This window comes from Pseudopipra pipra, chromosome Z (genome assembly GCF_036250125.1).
Source record: "Pseudopipra pipra isolate bDixPip1 chromosome Z, bDixPip1.hap1, whole genome shotgun sequence".
Lineage (NCBI taxonomy): Eukaryota > Metazoa > Chordata > Aves > Passeriformes > Pipridae > Pseudopipra > Pseudopipra pipra.
In genome coordinates this window covers 24145547-24161462 of record NC_087581.1, presented here as the reverse complement: position 1 = coordinate 24161462, position 15916 = coordinate 24145547, and the positions used below count along the sequence as shown (strand labels likewise).

General features: G+C 41.9%; 1 protein-coding gene and 1 long non-coding RNA gene across 11 annotated transcripts in view; both read right to left on the bottom strand.

Annotated features, from left to right (window-relative positions):
* Positions 1–3553: 3553 nt before the first annotated feature.
* LOC135407283 (uncharacterized) lies at positions 3554–12475 on the bottom strand. 2 transcript variants are annotated; one of them, XR_010426792.1, is made up of 3 exons: positions 11658–12475; positions 8244–8410; positions 3554–3929 (listed from the first exon to the last, which is right to left on the bottom strand). It is a non-coding gene; the product is annotated as an uncharacterized LOC135407283 (long non-coding RNA). The 2 variants fall into 2 exon arrangements; XR_010426791.1 differs by lacking the exon at positions 11658–12475 and having other exon boundaries at positions 8244–8843.
* A 722-nt stretch (positions 12476–13197) lies between these two features.
* Positions 13198–15916, bottom strand: part of KANK1 (KN motif and ankyrin repeat domains 1) — a 130939-nt gene continuing 128220 nt past the window's right edge. For all 9 annotated transcript variants that reach the window (XM_064642193.1, XM_064642190.1, XM_064642192.1 and 6 more), the window contains 2 exons: positions 14841–14939; positions 13198–14182 (listed from right to left, as the gene is read on the bottom strand). In XM_064642193.1, coding sequence (XP_064498263.1) covers positions 14120–14182; positions 14841–14939 — 162 coding nt within the window. In that variant the 3' untranslated portion in view covers positions 13198–14119. The remainder of the gene's footprint in view (positions 14183–14840; positions 14940–15916) is intronic.

Genomic DNA, 15916 nt, shown 5'->3' with positions numbered 1-15916 from the left:
TTCAGAAACTTAAAACTGCTGGAGCTCCATGATTCTGAGGGACAGTTACAGCTGAGGTAGCAGAAGGGGCAGGTTTTGCTGTGTCAATTTGTTGTCCATCCAGTTTATTTATTCATGCAGTATTATTTGTTTCTGCTATTTCAGAAGCTTAATAGAAACAAAAGTATTGTTACAATATCTCCTGAATTTATTTTCTTCTTTTTTCTTTAAGCCTAAATAAACATATTCTTCACGTAATATTTTGCAGTCAGGGGAGCATTCTGTGCACATTTCCCATAAAATCAGTCAGGGTAGCACCCATGTCTGAGAGCAAAGTGTTGTGCTGCTCTTCCCCCATTTCTTCCCACTTCCTGTGAGAAGTCTTTCGAATCCACTGAGTGAGGCAGGGGTGTCAGAATTGCCTCCAGACACAGCTGAGCCCTTCCAAATATTTTAATGAAACTCAAATGATTGTTACTTAATCAACCATGCTGTGAAATGACTTGATGTGAGCTGCTGACCTTTCACGTTTCCTAGGCTGAGAAAGAGACTTTTTTCTTCCCTGGGAGCCTGACTCTTCCACTGAAGCCTCTCCTGTCTGCCCTCCATGCCCCAGAGCCCCCAGAGCAATCGGACAGTTCAGAGGTGGTCCCCAAACGCTACAGACAGTGTATTAGGTCTTCCCATCTTCAGGGGTTCATCCCACATCCATGCCAGAAATCTAGTTCAGAGAAAGGACCTGGGAAATTTGGGTCCCAGGAAACCTACGCCTCTCAGGTAAGGCTTTGCTTAGTGCTATCAAGATACAGATAATTAGAACACTTAGTTGGCTTTCTTAGGCAACAGTTTTCTTCTATCCCTTGCATGTCGTTCAGCAGTGTTGGGATCTCTGTACATCATATGTGCACATTTTCTAATTAGGAGTAACCAAGTTCCTCTAATTCTATTGGTGAGAAGCTGCTAAGGAAGATGACACACTGTTATGAATTATTTCAACTGTCAGGCTATTAATTTTAATTAGTCTAGCTTTGTCTAGACACTGAAATGCTTTGAGAGGTGATGGGAACATTGTATGGAAACTAATTAGTCAGACACCATAATTTTCTGTCATTCCAATGCAAATAGTGCCTTTTGCAGAAGCCAGAACAAAAGTGTTCTGAACCCAGCTCAGCCATCCCAGCTAAGTGTATGCAAATATTCACCTTGTCTGAGTAAAATATTTTTAAAATATTCTCAAGAGTTTGAAATTGTAACAGATAACACATGATAAGGTTGAGAACAAAGAGTAGCTTCTCTACGTGGTCGTTTAAGTCATTGTTTTCTCTCACCTGTTTTTAAGAAACCAAGGCACAGAGATTGCCTTTTCACTGGAAGGCAGCTTCTGTGACTTCACAATAATGATGTCTAAGAACATTGTTCATTAGGTACCTAAGGTAAGTAGGGTACACCTCTAAAATTGCCTGAGTATCTATAAACACAATAGCCCATAGTTCCTCTCTGTAGGATACACTGTGTTCTATGATCTGAATGATACACACCTTAAATACCTGCCTGGTTATTCACTTTACCCTGTAGCTCATTGTCCCGCTCTGCTCTGTGCTGATGTGGCCTCACCTTGAATATTGTCTGAAGTTCTGGGCACCTCTGTACAAGAAAGATATTGAGCTATTAGAAAGTATCCAAAGGAAGGTAACAGAGATGGTGAAGGGCCTTGAGGGGAAATCGTATGAAGAGTGGCTGAGGTAACTTGGTGTGTTCAGCCGGGAGGAGACTGAGAGGAGACCTCGTTGAAGTCTACAACTTCCTTGTGAGGGGAAGAAGAGGGACAGGCACCAATTGTGACCAGTGACAGTAACCAAGGGAATGGCCTGAAGTTGTGTCAGGGGAGGTTTAGGCTGGATAGGAGAAGAAGGTTCTTCACCCAAAGGGTAGTTGGGTATTGGAACAGGCTCCCCAGGGAAGTGGTCACAGCACCAAGCCTGACAGAGTTCAAGGGGCATTTGACTGATACTCTCAGGCACATGTGTGACTCTTGGGGCTGGTTCTGTGCAGGGCTAAGGGTTGGACTCAGTGATCCTTGTGGGTCCCTTCCAACTCAGCATATTCTGTGATTCTGTGATGTTCTGGTCTACTGGGTGAAGAACACATGCCGTAACCAACTTCAAGTAGCTATTTATTCTTATGTGTTTCAGTGAGATCCCTCTTATCATTTTTTTCCAAACAAACTTTTAAGAATAAAGTGAAAATTACACACACACATATAGACTCATATTTTGTTTCACAGAATATGCTGAGTTGGAAGGGACCTGCAAGGATCATAAAAGTCCAGTTCTTACATGAAGGGCCCATACAGGGCATTCATGGTTAAGAACCATGGCCTTAACCATACAAGGTTAAGACCTTGCTGTCCTTAACACCAAGCTCTAACCAACTGAGCTAATCTCATATACACATTTTTTCTTTTTTTTTTTTTTTTTTTTTTTTTTTTAGAAAAGAGAGTATTCACCTGGTTACACCATGGTATTTTTGTTAAAATAGGAGCTGTTATCGAGCATGGCAATGTTCCTACAAAGAATAACTTGCACTTTTATTTCTATTCAAAAAAGTATCTAAAATTATTGTTATTATCAGTTTTAATTTCTAAGGGGGCACCACTTAACTACTCAACAGATGGTCAAAATAACTGATGCCCTAGACCAAGTCATGTGAATCATACTTTAGAAGTGGACGGATGAAAGTAATGGTGGTATAGGGAGGCAATGGTAGTTTGGAATTCAGGAATGGCCTCAAAATGCATGTTGATACAACCCTCCTCCTGGAGCGGACAGGAGTGACTTTCACACACTTAGTTGTGTTTTGATGCAATCAAAGCAGAGGAAGAACAACCTCATTATGCCATACAACCCTTTGCTCAGTTGTAGAACTCCCTCCTCATTCCCCTGAGGGAGGTCTGATGGAGCATTTACTGGCTAAACTGCTCTGATGTGAGAGGCAGCTGTGTCTTTAGAAGGTGTCATACACCATCAAAGACACGAGAAGCGTCCCCAAACTCGTTTCTGAGGCCTTCCACCAGAGGACTGAAAGCTCCCCCTGCACACACAGAAGGTACCATTCCGACCTGAATGTAAGGGTATATTAACCCATCGCACTTTGTGTTTCACAGGCTTCTTCCCCCAGCCCCAATGGATCAAGACTATCACTTCGACCAACAGACAACTATATTGCAACAAAGAACTCTTGTCACTGAGATATATGGGTGGGGATATGTTTTTACTCTTTTCCTTTTTCTTTCTTCCTCTTTCTTTCTTTTATACATTTTCTTATGTGGTATTTTTATGCTTTCCTGTTGCTATATTATTATAGATAGTAATAACCAAAACAGCTACATACCTGCTTTCCATTGCAACCAAATTGTTCCAAAATAAGACTTACATATATGTGTATATATATTTACAAACACGGATCATTCAATGTCGTTTTACTCTAATCTGCCCCAAGAGATTTATTTACAAGAACCTGCCTCCTGCATCAGATTGCATGGCAGGTGATTTTGTTAGCATCCTCAAGAAAAACATCCTGTTATTTGAAGAGAAATTTTAATTTCTGGAGCAGAGGTAGATCTCAGAGCCTGGGTAGCCATCCTAATAGCTCTTGGTCTTGGGTAGACTGGTTCCTTACAAGTAAAAGAATATGACCCTTAGAGATTCCCCAGAAGGTAATTTCAGGCTCCTGAGCTTCTTTCATGCTGACTTGGTAGAAGAGCTGTAGAGGTTTTGCGGTTTAGCACAGGGTTACATGGCAAGGTTCCTTTCTCTGTCTATGGAGCTTACATTTCTGTTAGCAGGTGTTTTACAATGCTTGTCACTTCTTCCAAAGGCAATGCTGGGGCACAGGGCACAGCATTTTTCCATCTCCTGACCCCAGATCTTGGGAGGACACTGCTGGGTCTCCTTGTTAAACACAAAATTTGGGTGGAAAGCAGTTCAATGTTCAGTTAAAGAAAATAGTGTAGACCAAGATCTGCATGTGACATACATGCAGACTCATACATGCAGGCCCTGACATGTCAGCAGTTGAAAGGCGGTTATTAAAAGAGGAAGAATGAATGAAACAATACCAGAATACTAAAACAAACAAACAAACAAACAAAAACCCCAACCAACCAATCAAAAAAACAACCCAAACCCCAAACCAACCAAACAAAAACCCAAAGCCCAACAAACCCCCTTAACTAATTGTTCTGTCAGAGGGTCTGACTCTGACATGCTTGCAGCAATGTTGGGTTTGTCCTGTCTGCAGAGGTCTCCCCACTCCACAGAGAAGTCACGGGGGAGGCTAGGGTAGAGGAAGAACAGCCAGCATCCTGCTGGGGTGCAGCTGGGCTCTCCATCAGATACACAGGCACTGCAGGAAGGCACTGGATGATTTTGTTCACACAGCTTAAAGGAGGCATTTACAGTCATATCTGTAGCTCGTCTTCAGAAACTCACACACATTTAATATGACTACACATGTCTTCTTTATCTCCAATTCTTGACTGTATTCTGACCAAATGAGTTGTTGTGGGAAGGCCAGAATGTTACCTTGTGACACAACAGCCAGAGATGGCAATGAACTCGTATTCATTTAAAACCTCACCTAAGCTTCCCAAGAACTAAAACCTGTTTTTGCAGAACTAATCTGTAGAACTTTCTGTATCTCTTTGCCTAACTGTCCCTTTGCAAATTATGATTTCAGCTTGTGATTTCAGCACTCACATAATGTGAGATGTTCTAAATTCCTTATTTACAGGATTTGTCTCTTACCAAACCAAAACTACTCTTTTAAACTTCTTCCTTATTTTCGGCTTCCAACTTGTTAGCAGCTCTTGTTTGTCCTGTTGATGGTGGCAGCCTTTGGAGCAGTGACTGTAAAGATGTCAAGTTGCATTGTATCTTCCAGTGTCAGGTGTGTGTGCTCCATTTGAAATGGACAAAAAATGCACAGACCACTTCTTGCTCTCATCACACTGCCAATTCTTGTTTAATTCACTTGCTCTCATCACACTGCCAATTCTTGTTTAATTCACTCTCTGGCAAGTTATCTTTCAACAGCAGAGATTTCTAACTTTCTTTCATGCCCACAGATATTTTTCCTCAGTTGTTTCAGTCTGGTTTTCCTAAACCAAATCGCATTCATGTTTCTAGTCTCTCTCTTTGTACAGCTGTTCTGCTCTCACTTCTCCCAAATCAGCTGCCATTGCAGAAGGCATTAACACGCTTCTTGCTCCTCCTGCTAGGCTAGTGATGCAGATTAAGCCAGCATAATAAAGAGCATCTGAGCAGATATAACTGGTTGGACTGGAAAATTCTCATGATAAATTTGCAATAATAAGTGCATGGTGGAGGTGGGGGGCAAGCCATTTCCAGGGCCAGCCCCTGCCTTCTCACACCTCCTCAATACCAGTGGATTGTAACTGATTCCAAGTGTCACTCACCTTTGGGACTGGAGAAAAGTTGCTCTTCCAGCCCCAGAAAATGCCCAAGAGTGATGCAGGAGCACTGCAGGATGGCTGCCAGACACAGCAGGTGGCTTTTCATGATACCATGGCCAGGAAGTAGAGAAGGATCTTTATTAAACCTCCCTCTTCTGCCATGGCATGCAAATGCAACTGCATATCTTCATCTCAGTTAAGTTAATGTGGCTCATTAAGGAAGGACAGTATTACTGGGGGAGCATGAGCTACCCTTTTGGCTCTTCAGCTAGCCAAAGCTCTTGAGGAGAACACATCATGGGCTGCTTCTGCAAGAGTGGCTAAAACCATTGAGTGAAAGGCTGAAAAAAAAATTACCAGTATATCTCCTAGAAATACCTCTTTGCTACTTACATTCAGATCAATACTTACAGATTCCAAAGCACATGCACTGCTTTAAAAAAATGTTACCCCTTGTGTTATCTAAGTAATAATCCTGCAAATTAGTGTAGTGGTGTTTGGTGCACATGGACATTGAGGTCTATTATTCATGGCTGAATGTATTTAATCATGCTCTGCTTAAGAGTATAATGATGCCTTAATTACAGGTCTCTACATAAAGGTCCTTGAAGGGCAGTTTTGTATTGTAAGAAATATTTTAAAAAGGCAATTTATTTTTGCTGGTGTTGACTGTGTTGGCTAACCAAACAGAAAATATACAGTTATGGTTCTCGAGAGGAATGGCTACCTCTCATCCAGTAGCACAGGGCAAAGGAACAAGGTGAATAAAATGAGAGAGAAAAAAGGTTAATCAAGCTTGTCTGCCACGCCCTAACTTGCTTTAAGGCCCCAGATGAAGTGATCACAGCAGGTATCAGCTACCTAAAGGCTCCTGTTTTTCCTGATGACTTTCTCTTTCCTGAGATCTCTTCAGGGTTCATACATAGGGTGGGGGTGTTGATGTGTGGAAACATGCTTTTTCTTTTAACAGAAAAAGCTGAAAATTGTTAAGGAAATAGAACATTTACAACAGAGATTTTGAGAATTCATTAATCTCCTATAGTAAAGAAGCATCTGATATATTGCAAAAGGTTTGTTGTACTGGGTTGTTGTACAGGTTTTGGTAGTGGAGCACTACAGAGGTGTCTTCTGTGAGAAGATGCCAAAAGCTTTCACCACATAAGAGAGCCTGTGCCAGCCGGCTCCAAAACAGACCTTCCACTGGCCAAAGCTGAGCCCATCATCAATGGTGGTAGCACCTCTGGGATAATACCTACAAGAAGAGGGAAAAGCTGCTGTGCAACAGCAGCTGGAATAGAGGTTTGAGAGTATGTAAGAGAAACTGCTATGCAGGCACCAAAGTCAGTGACGGAGGAGAAGGTGCTCCAGGCACTGGAGCCCCTGGTGCAGACCATGGTAAAGCAGGCTGTCCCCCTGCAGCCCATGGAGGTCCATGGAGAAGCAGATATCCACCTGCAGCCTGTGGAGAACCCCATGGCAGAGCAGGTGGATGCCCAAAGGAAGCTGTGACTCTGTTGGAAGACTCTGGAGCAGTCTCCTGGCAGGACCTGTGCATGCATGGAGAGAGGAGCAGGTTTGTTGGCAGAACTTGTAACCCTGTGGGGGAGCCATGCTGGAACAGTTTGTGAAAAACTGCAGCCTATTGAAAGGACTCCTGTTCAAGAATTTGTGGAGGACTGTCTCCTGTGGGAGGGATCCTCGTGCTAGAGCAAGGGAAGAGGAGGAAGGAACTGCAAGAGCAAAGTGTAAAGGACTAACCACAACCCCCATTCCAGTCTTCCTGTGCCACTGGTAGGGAGCAGGCAGAGAATTCAGTAGTAAAGTTGGGCCTGGGAAGAAGGGAGGGGTTGGGGGAGAAGATGTCTTAAGATTTGGTTTTTATTTTCTCATTATCCTACTCAGATTTGATTGGCAGTATTTCCCCAAGTCAAGTCTGTTTTGCCCATTGTAATTGCTAAGTGATCTCTCCCTGTCCTTGTCTCAACCCACAAGACTTTCCTTATATTCTCTCATCCCTGTCCATCTGAGGAGGGGAGTGACTGAGTCATTTTGGTGGGCACCTAGCATCCAGCCTGGGTCAAACCACCACATATGTATACAGCATAAGAAAATACTACTTCATGCTTTGTTTTCATTGCCTAACAACCTGGCAGAAAATCAGATGTGCTATCTTACAAACAACTTTAAGAAGTTGTTACAGTCTTCGTTGGGAAAAAAACCCCAAAACATCAAAAAAAAAAAAAAAAAGAAAAACACACAAAAAACCCCCAAAACAACCAACCAAACAAAAACCCCACATCCTATCCCCTCAAAAAAACCCCAAAAACAAACCAACCAAAACCCCTGTTATAGTGTTTCCTGCATAGTATCTTACACAGAGCTTCCCAACTATTCATGCAGGTAGCATGCAATTCTGCAGCTCCCTGGCTGTCTAGTGGTGGAGGCACTGATACATTGGATGATGTCAGATGAACTAAATAAAAAGTGCAGCAACTGATGGAAAAAGACAGCAACTAGGTGGCTCAAGCTCTAACCAGGCACTTCAGTGTACACACGCACAGAGACACAACAGCCAAACACAACTGAAATGGGCAGGAATTTTTTAATTTACTTCCACAAGTATTGCATTAGGTTCTGAATAGTAAAGGCTAATACTTTCACAGTTCCGAAACATGAATCAAACTGGAAACATGGGTATCCCTTTCCTCTAATCTCACTGTGGCCATTCCTAAAAGCATTTAATGCAAAATCCTCCTTGTATGTCTTCCAGCATAGCTCCTTGGTCCCTTACCTCTGTCTCTTGTCTCACATCAGATCCTCAGAGGCAGGTCCAAGCATCACCATGTGAACTGAACATCTGAAAGCACTGCTTTTTAGTGAGGAAATGCTTGTAGTTAAGCTTTTGGTTGATGCACCTGGGTACAGGCAGAAGAGCAGGAAGGGATGAAGTTTACAGACCTACAAGGAGAGACACAGTCACTGAAGAGAACTGCTCGCAGCTGCAGTGGGACTGTGAATGCTGTTTCAGCCAACTTTACTGCTGCCTTTCAAAGGCAGGAGGATGCCTGTTACCTTTGGGCCACTTTCTTCCCAGCAAACAGAGCCAGTCCTGTGTGTCAGGGATTGATGCCAAGGCTTTGCATTAATTCACCCCATGGCTGAACTGGAGTTTTAACAGCCAGACTTCTCAGCCAAAAGTAGGAACCATCAGGAGAAACAGACATAGAAGCTATTTCTAGAATAACTTGAGTTCTTCCAGCAGTATCAAGAAGATAACACCTCTGAAAGTACATCTTGCAAAAATGCTTTTTTTAGTTGTTGCATTTAGATGAATATTGTGTTGGCTAATTTCCATAATTTAAAACTCAATATCAGTAACTCTCACCTTTTATCTCTTCATCATGGCTAGGCTTCGCGAACGAAGATTTGGGAACGCTGGTGGCTTATGAGGCCAATACGTGACAGACATATCCGATTGCAAAAGGCACAGCAGAAAGACTCTTTAGATGGTGTATTCTGCAATACACGGTTCTTTCTGCGTTGCCTTTTTTCCTCGAGGGTGATCCTGCGTGTGTTCGCAAAGGAGACAGCTGTGTTATAGATGGTGTGTCTCCAGGCCTCCCGATTTGAGGCCAGAGTAGACCAGTTATGGTGATCAATATGGCCAAGGCTGAGATGTTGTTTCAGGGAGTCCTTGTATCTTTTGTTCGGGGCTCCTCTCATGCGGCAGCCAGTGGCAAGTTCACCATAAAGCAAGATCTTAGGGAGGTGGGTGATTGTAAGTGGCAGATTCACTTAATGTATGACAGTGTAACTGGAAAAAGACAGCAACATATTTTACAGTCTTGAAAAAGTGCCAGAGCTTTTATATATTCACTGACAGAATTCAGAGGTGATGACAACATCATGCTTGGATATAGTGAGAGTCAATCATTATCTGACCTGACCTGAAAAAACAAATGCTGATGAATGTGTAGAGGGAGCTCAGTTCAGAGCTGGTATGCACGTAAACCCCTTAATCCGTGCACTTGTGATAAATGCTGTTCATCATTAGCAGGTGGAATTAAACTTGACTTGCAGAGGGTATCAGTGAATACAAACACTTTTGGGAACCTCTTAACTATTTCCTGGGGAAGAGCCCAACTTCCACAGTATGAACTGCTTCAGGTGCCAATGTCTTGGAGACAGGAGGGTGCTTCAAGAGAACAGAATTCTAAGGGATTATTTTTTCTTTTCTTTTTTTTTTTTTTCATTAAGTCTACCCTAATAGAATTTTAGGCCAGAAATGACATTTCCTGACTTGAGTAAAACAGTCAAGTTTTGTATTTTCACCTATATCCACTAACACAATCAAAATTTTCATTCCTTTTGGCAATCTTCCTGACATGGCATACCACAATGGCTTACTTCATGATACAGCTAAAACTGGGAGCACTTTGCTTTACAAGGCATTTTAGCCCAAGACAACGAGGTTTTTGGAATGAAACTGAACACTACACAGAAGTGCAGAGTCCACAGGTTCATCTAACATTTTCTAAAACTCTAGGCAGTCAGTTTCTCTTGTTTACCAGGAAAATGGCACCTAAGCTAACTCTAGGCACTCCCAAATTGCATAATCTGACACTTGTATGGTGTTAGAATGGTCAGATTCCTCCCCAGATTTCTGTCAATCAATGACATTAGAAAATGCAATCACTTAGAAAATGTTAACTCCTATGTGTTGATTTCTGATACACCAGTTCTCTAAAGGGGCAGGAGGTGAGGGGAAGGAACAAAAAGGAATGAATGTTCATTTTCATATTCCTCTTCTTATGATTTTCCAAGTTAAAAAAAAAAAAAAAGAGCACATTTGGTGACTCTCCCTGTGTCATTAGTCACCTAAACAACCAGACCAGTTGTTTTAAACCTGTGTATGATAGCTGCACATCCAGGACTTCCATCATGCCCAGGACTCTCACTGATTTGTCGGGGGAGAGAGTTCTGTTCCAACCTGGAAAATAATAGTCATGGCCCTCTACCCTGCAAAGCTATATTCATGGGCATTTCAAATTTTTTTTAGCTCCATTATGTACGAATAGGAGGTTAGGCTACAGTACATACAAATAGTGTCTGCATATGAAGCACATTAGCAAGGTACTAGTGCAGCAACGGAGATCATAGTTTAAAAAACTATTTTTGGGGCAAAGATCTATTGGACATGTTACTAATTAACCTATTTTATACAGCAATACAGTGGGACTACTGAAGAGGACATTATCAGACAGCTCAGCATACACTTCATGAAAGTCAGACTTTGGAACATACTCTACATTCTTTAAAACTGCTATCATAGAATCACAGAATCTCGCATATCTCATATTGGAAGGGAGCACCAAGTTCAACTACGTGCTCCTCAAAGGACTACCTAAAACTACTGCCAGGAGATGTAAACAAGAGTTACATGTATGATCACTAACTCCCTGAAGAAAGCACAATTAGACTGATTTTGGTCAACTCAGTGGTAAATAAAAATTACATTTTTGGTAAAACTGAAATTAGAAACCTCTTCCTGTTCCAAAATCTGTCCTGGCAATATGTCTTGTCTCTCCACTAGACAAGAATTTAATCCACGAGATACAGGCAAGCATGTATAAATAAGTGAACTGGATTTTCTGTAAAATTAGATTAAGTTCTGGAAAATGTTTAAAGCAGTCATCCATTTTCTCTACTTCATCAGATTGATTTGTTTATCTCTAACACTGTGTATTTTAAAATCATGAAGACAATAACACGTTATTTTGACTTTGTTTTCCATACAACTGTTTGAACTGGGGCAAGAGATGGCAGATCGACAGATCTGAAAATGACCCAAAAGCCAGTTTTGCCATGCCAAAGGGAGATCCAACTTGCAGTAATTCTGTTGAACAAGAAATCCACACAGGTCCTAAGTGAACGAGGAATTCATTGGGAAGCTTGCGCTGGTGTTCTTTACTGCGTGTGACCCAGTCTCAGGTCACTGGGTGGTTGCATGTGTGCAGCACAGCTCAGCTCCCTGCTACACAGGACAGCCTGCACCCACTGTCTCTGGGAGTGTATGCATGGCAAAGTGAGGGACATTTTTCTGTTTAATTTTTTTTTTTTGCAGCTACTGCTGCTGTTTGCTGTCAGTCTGGTGTCAGAGGGAAGACCTTATTTTCACAGTAATTTGGCTCGTTGGGTGACATACCTCTATGACTAGTGTGTAGGATGCAGGTGAGAGAGCATCCACACATTACATGCTAAGTGAAGAGTGAGAAGAAACGTTGGCCAGAGGGGTGCAATAGTGTGGTAGTTTGGTCTAGGCCTTCCTTGGTGACCAGTTTGTAACCAAGGAAGTGCCCAGATTTACCCAGTATTCCCTACGATTTTTACGTAAGCCAGGCTATAAGAAGAAAGGAGGAAAGGCCTTCGCTCTCTTTCCTTCCGGCAGCTTGGAGGTGCAGGTTCCCTGCTGTTGAGTCTGTCGTGTTGGGGAGTGAGGCCTGGTAGGGCCTTGTCGACCTTGGGAGGCGGAGGTTGCCGGCGATCGTTCCAGCGCGACTCTCCGTTGTCCCAAGGAGAGTAGTAAGATAGTCTTTTGCTAATTTCTTTTAGTTGCTAGATCTCGGGCTGCTGATTGGGATATATATATATTTTATTTTGGTTTTGTTCCTTTTCCCTTCCCCCTTCCCTTTCCCTTGTGAAATTGTATATATTTCAATTGTATATAACTGTAATATAAGTGTAAATATATTTATATATATTGCTTTAGCTGTCTCTCTCTCGTTTTGGTTTTCTTGGTTGTTTTTTCCCTCTTCTCCCTGAGGTTTTTGGGGGGGGTGTGTGAACTTCTTGTGGTAAGGTTTGGAGACTTGGCAGGGAGCCAGCTTCAAACCATATCAAATAGTAAAAACTGACTGACCTCAAAGGGTGGAGTGGCTTGTTTAGGACCACTGTTTTAAGATATATCTCCCCTCAACAGAGATATTTCACCTGCCCTTAGGTTACTGTGATACTATATTATCACACAGTACCTGCAGCACTGGACCAAACCAGATCTGAGAGAGCTCACAGAAACTTCTTGGCAGTCCCAGTCACTAAGTCAATGTAGGCCAAGTGAGAATGGCTTCAGTGAGTCCCTGTTTCAAAGGGAAAAGCTGTTGATAAGAACTTAAGGTGAGAAGGAGAAAGGACGCAGAGTAACAGAACTGTTTAGATCCCCTGAAGGAAGGCACTGACGTGTGTTTCTCTGTCTTGTCAGATAGGTCTGAACTGACAAGGGTATGAAGGCACTAGCTTAGAACTTGCTCCAATACCATTTAGAAAGCATCCCTTTCAGTATGCTGCCAGGATTGTTTGCAAGATAAAGCTCAAAGGCTTTTATTGCAGTTGGTAACTATCTTTCAGTTCCAGTAAACTGCTTGAACATGGTCCTTTGGTGCCTCCCCATGATGCTTTGCATGGCTGAGAGAGAGGCCACTTCTCACCCAAACAGCAAAGGGTCCAGCCTTCGCAACCTGTGCAATACCAGCGAAGGCAGATCACCTTGGGCAAAGCTTTCTTCCAGTCAGCAGGAAAAAACTCGGGTGGGCACCAATGCTGCTCACATCAGCAGCCCCCAAGGGTTGAGCTATCCTGTCCTCCCTGCCTTAATTTACCAATGTAGCTTGTTTTCCTGCTGAAGTTGAAGTGTGCAGCATTTCTGGTTGAAGTGTGCAGCACAAATCACAAGTAAAACAGGAGAGGAGTAAAACAGCATAATGAAATTTTATTCTGAAAATATGGCAAGACTCTAAGGCACTTCAAACATTTCAATACTCATGACTAAAGTGAATGTGACAAGGTAATAGCATTCCATAAATATGCACTGAGAACTACGCTCAATTCCACTCAAGGGGAATATACAACTGGTACCTCTAATTTTATTCTCCAATAAATGTGTATGGAGCTTATAGACTGACACAGTTAATAAAAATATGGTAACAGGACATGTAATTCTTCATCTAGATTTTAATTATTAAGGAATATAAAATGTTGAAAATACTGTGCGAATTAATTTTATAGACACTAGTATCTTTTATATAAAAAGTTATACATTATCCCCAATTAGCAACAACTTATTTAGTGAACTTCAGACCTGACAAAAGGCTCTATCCCCAATACCTACCCACTCACCCACCAGCTCAAGATCCATGGAGCTGACTATATAAGCAACTGCAACTTCTGAATTTCAAATAATTACAAACATGAAAATCATGTCGGAATGAAATCTATGAAAAGTTTACTGTGATAAAGTCTAGGCACAGTAAATATATTTTAGAATGACTAAAAAGAAGCCACTGGGACACCCCTGCATGGATAGCTTTAGAAGTCTTAGGGCGCACATAACACAGGAGAGGATAATCTACAGCAAAGAAAAACAGGATTTATGCCAGTGTACAGAATGATGACTATGTGAGCAAAAGAACAGAAAGGTTCTCTGCTGAGCACTACTTAACTATAGGCTTACTTCAAGTTTACAGTTTTCTCTCTTTAGCACTAGATCTCTGCTTTCACTTTGCTGGTGAGTTCAGGCACAAGACAATTACATTCAGTATCTGTCTCAGTAAAACAGTAACATTTAGCAGCTTACAGATGGCATAGAGATTTTTTACAGATATTCATGCACTACTACTCAAACGTGGCTCTGTGGGTGGGACCAGGAGATGTCCTTCTGCTAAGCCTAGGAGTGCCCTAGAAAAGAAGAACAATTAATCAAAGACAAATTATTCCAGCCAGCTGCTACTGAACACACAACACTCAAAATTACTCTGTTCAATCCCTTGCCTTTAATTGTACACATAAATTTTTTTTGACTTTTTTTTTTTAATTTTAGGAAGAACAGTGCCAGCTATCATACAGCCTACAGGCACTAGAGTGCATGTTTTTTAGACAGTGAAATGCTTAGCAGCAGTTTATCAGAAGAGCGAGTCAGGGGTAGAGAAGGGGTAGGTAGTTGCCAGAACACCTAGGACAGCTCTAATGCCAGAAACAGCTATCTTTGGGTGACCAGGTCAATAATTAGCATTACAGTAATACAACAGCATCCTATCCACAAGGCAGTGTCAGTGAACCTTGCTAGTGAGCTATCTGTATCTCTAAATAAACGGGAGGAGGAGGAAGAAGAGGAGGAGGAAGTATCCCTCAGCCAGGCTTCAACCTTCTGCAGTCAGTCTGCATTTTAAAAAGTACGGTCCACTTACCAGCACAAAAATGATCCTGTGATTAAACTTGAAATTTCATGTGCTATACTGCTGTATAGGTACCAGGAGGTTAATTTCTTGTTTACATTTTACTATTATGTTCAGGAGCAGCAAGTTAAAACATAAACTACAGGAGGTTCTATACTAACCGGTGACTGGGTTTTGGAAAAGTTGACATGCGCGTAAAGGAGAACTGCTATGTCCTTATGTCCAGCTTCCAGGGCTATTGAAAGTGCTGTGCTGCCATCCTGAGAGAAGAAAGGAAGAAACAGGAGAATTAGTGCTTGTATGCATTAACAGATCTCTTAAAAGTCCCATCAGCCCACAGAGAAGGGAAGTTATGAAGTGGAGGCCCTGGTGCTCATACAGACAGTTAGGTTAATTTAGAGTCTTGTTTCATTTCTTTTATTATAAGCCTTGCACTGCTGTTTTATGAGGTAGTCCAATTGTCAGAGGCCTAATAATTTCTCTCAATGAGTACTCTTGATTACTGCTGAGGAAGAATAAGCACACCATTATCATAATAACGTTACATGTAGTGCTGTGTAAGACCAGTGATTTTAGAAGATTGGGCTGTCTGAGAGAAACTACAATGTCAGTAACAAGTGGAAGAGAAGAAAAGGGAGGGATAAATGCTAATCAAATATAATGATAATTGCTCTATTACAATGATAATTGTTGTGTTAGAGGTCCCATTAACACTAGGAGAATTTGCACTCATAATTCCAAATGTTCCTTAATGGAAGTCTAAATATAATTTCATGGTTAAATACTGTCACCTCAGTTTCTCAGAAGATATTATTGCTTTCAGAAACCACAGTTGTTGAGGGTGCTAGAAGCAAAAACTGGGTTTGCTGAAAGGATAATTTATTGATCTGCAGTTTTTCCTTTAGACCATGTTTGGTCCAGGAAGAAGTAGATGTCAGGCATCCCCTGGCTTGCTGGTTGGTTTCCTGCCTGCCTTTTGGCTCTTGCACACAGAAGTTTCTACAATAATGCCCGTATTTGAAATGTGCTCTCACAGGGATGGACCACATATTCCAGCCATGGCCATAGCTCCGGTATTGGTATTGGAGAGGTTGGCTCAAGTTTTTAAACTGTAAACCCTTTCTCCAGCACAGGACACAACAGACAGCATCCACATGGAAAATCTCCTTATGAGACTACAGGAGGCAATTATACATAAAGCAGACAGGGAGCTAGTATAGCTGTCCACTACAATGCA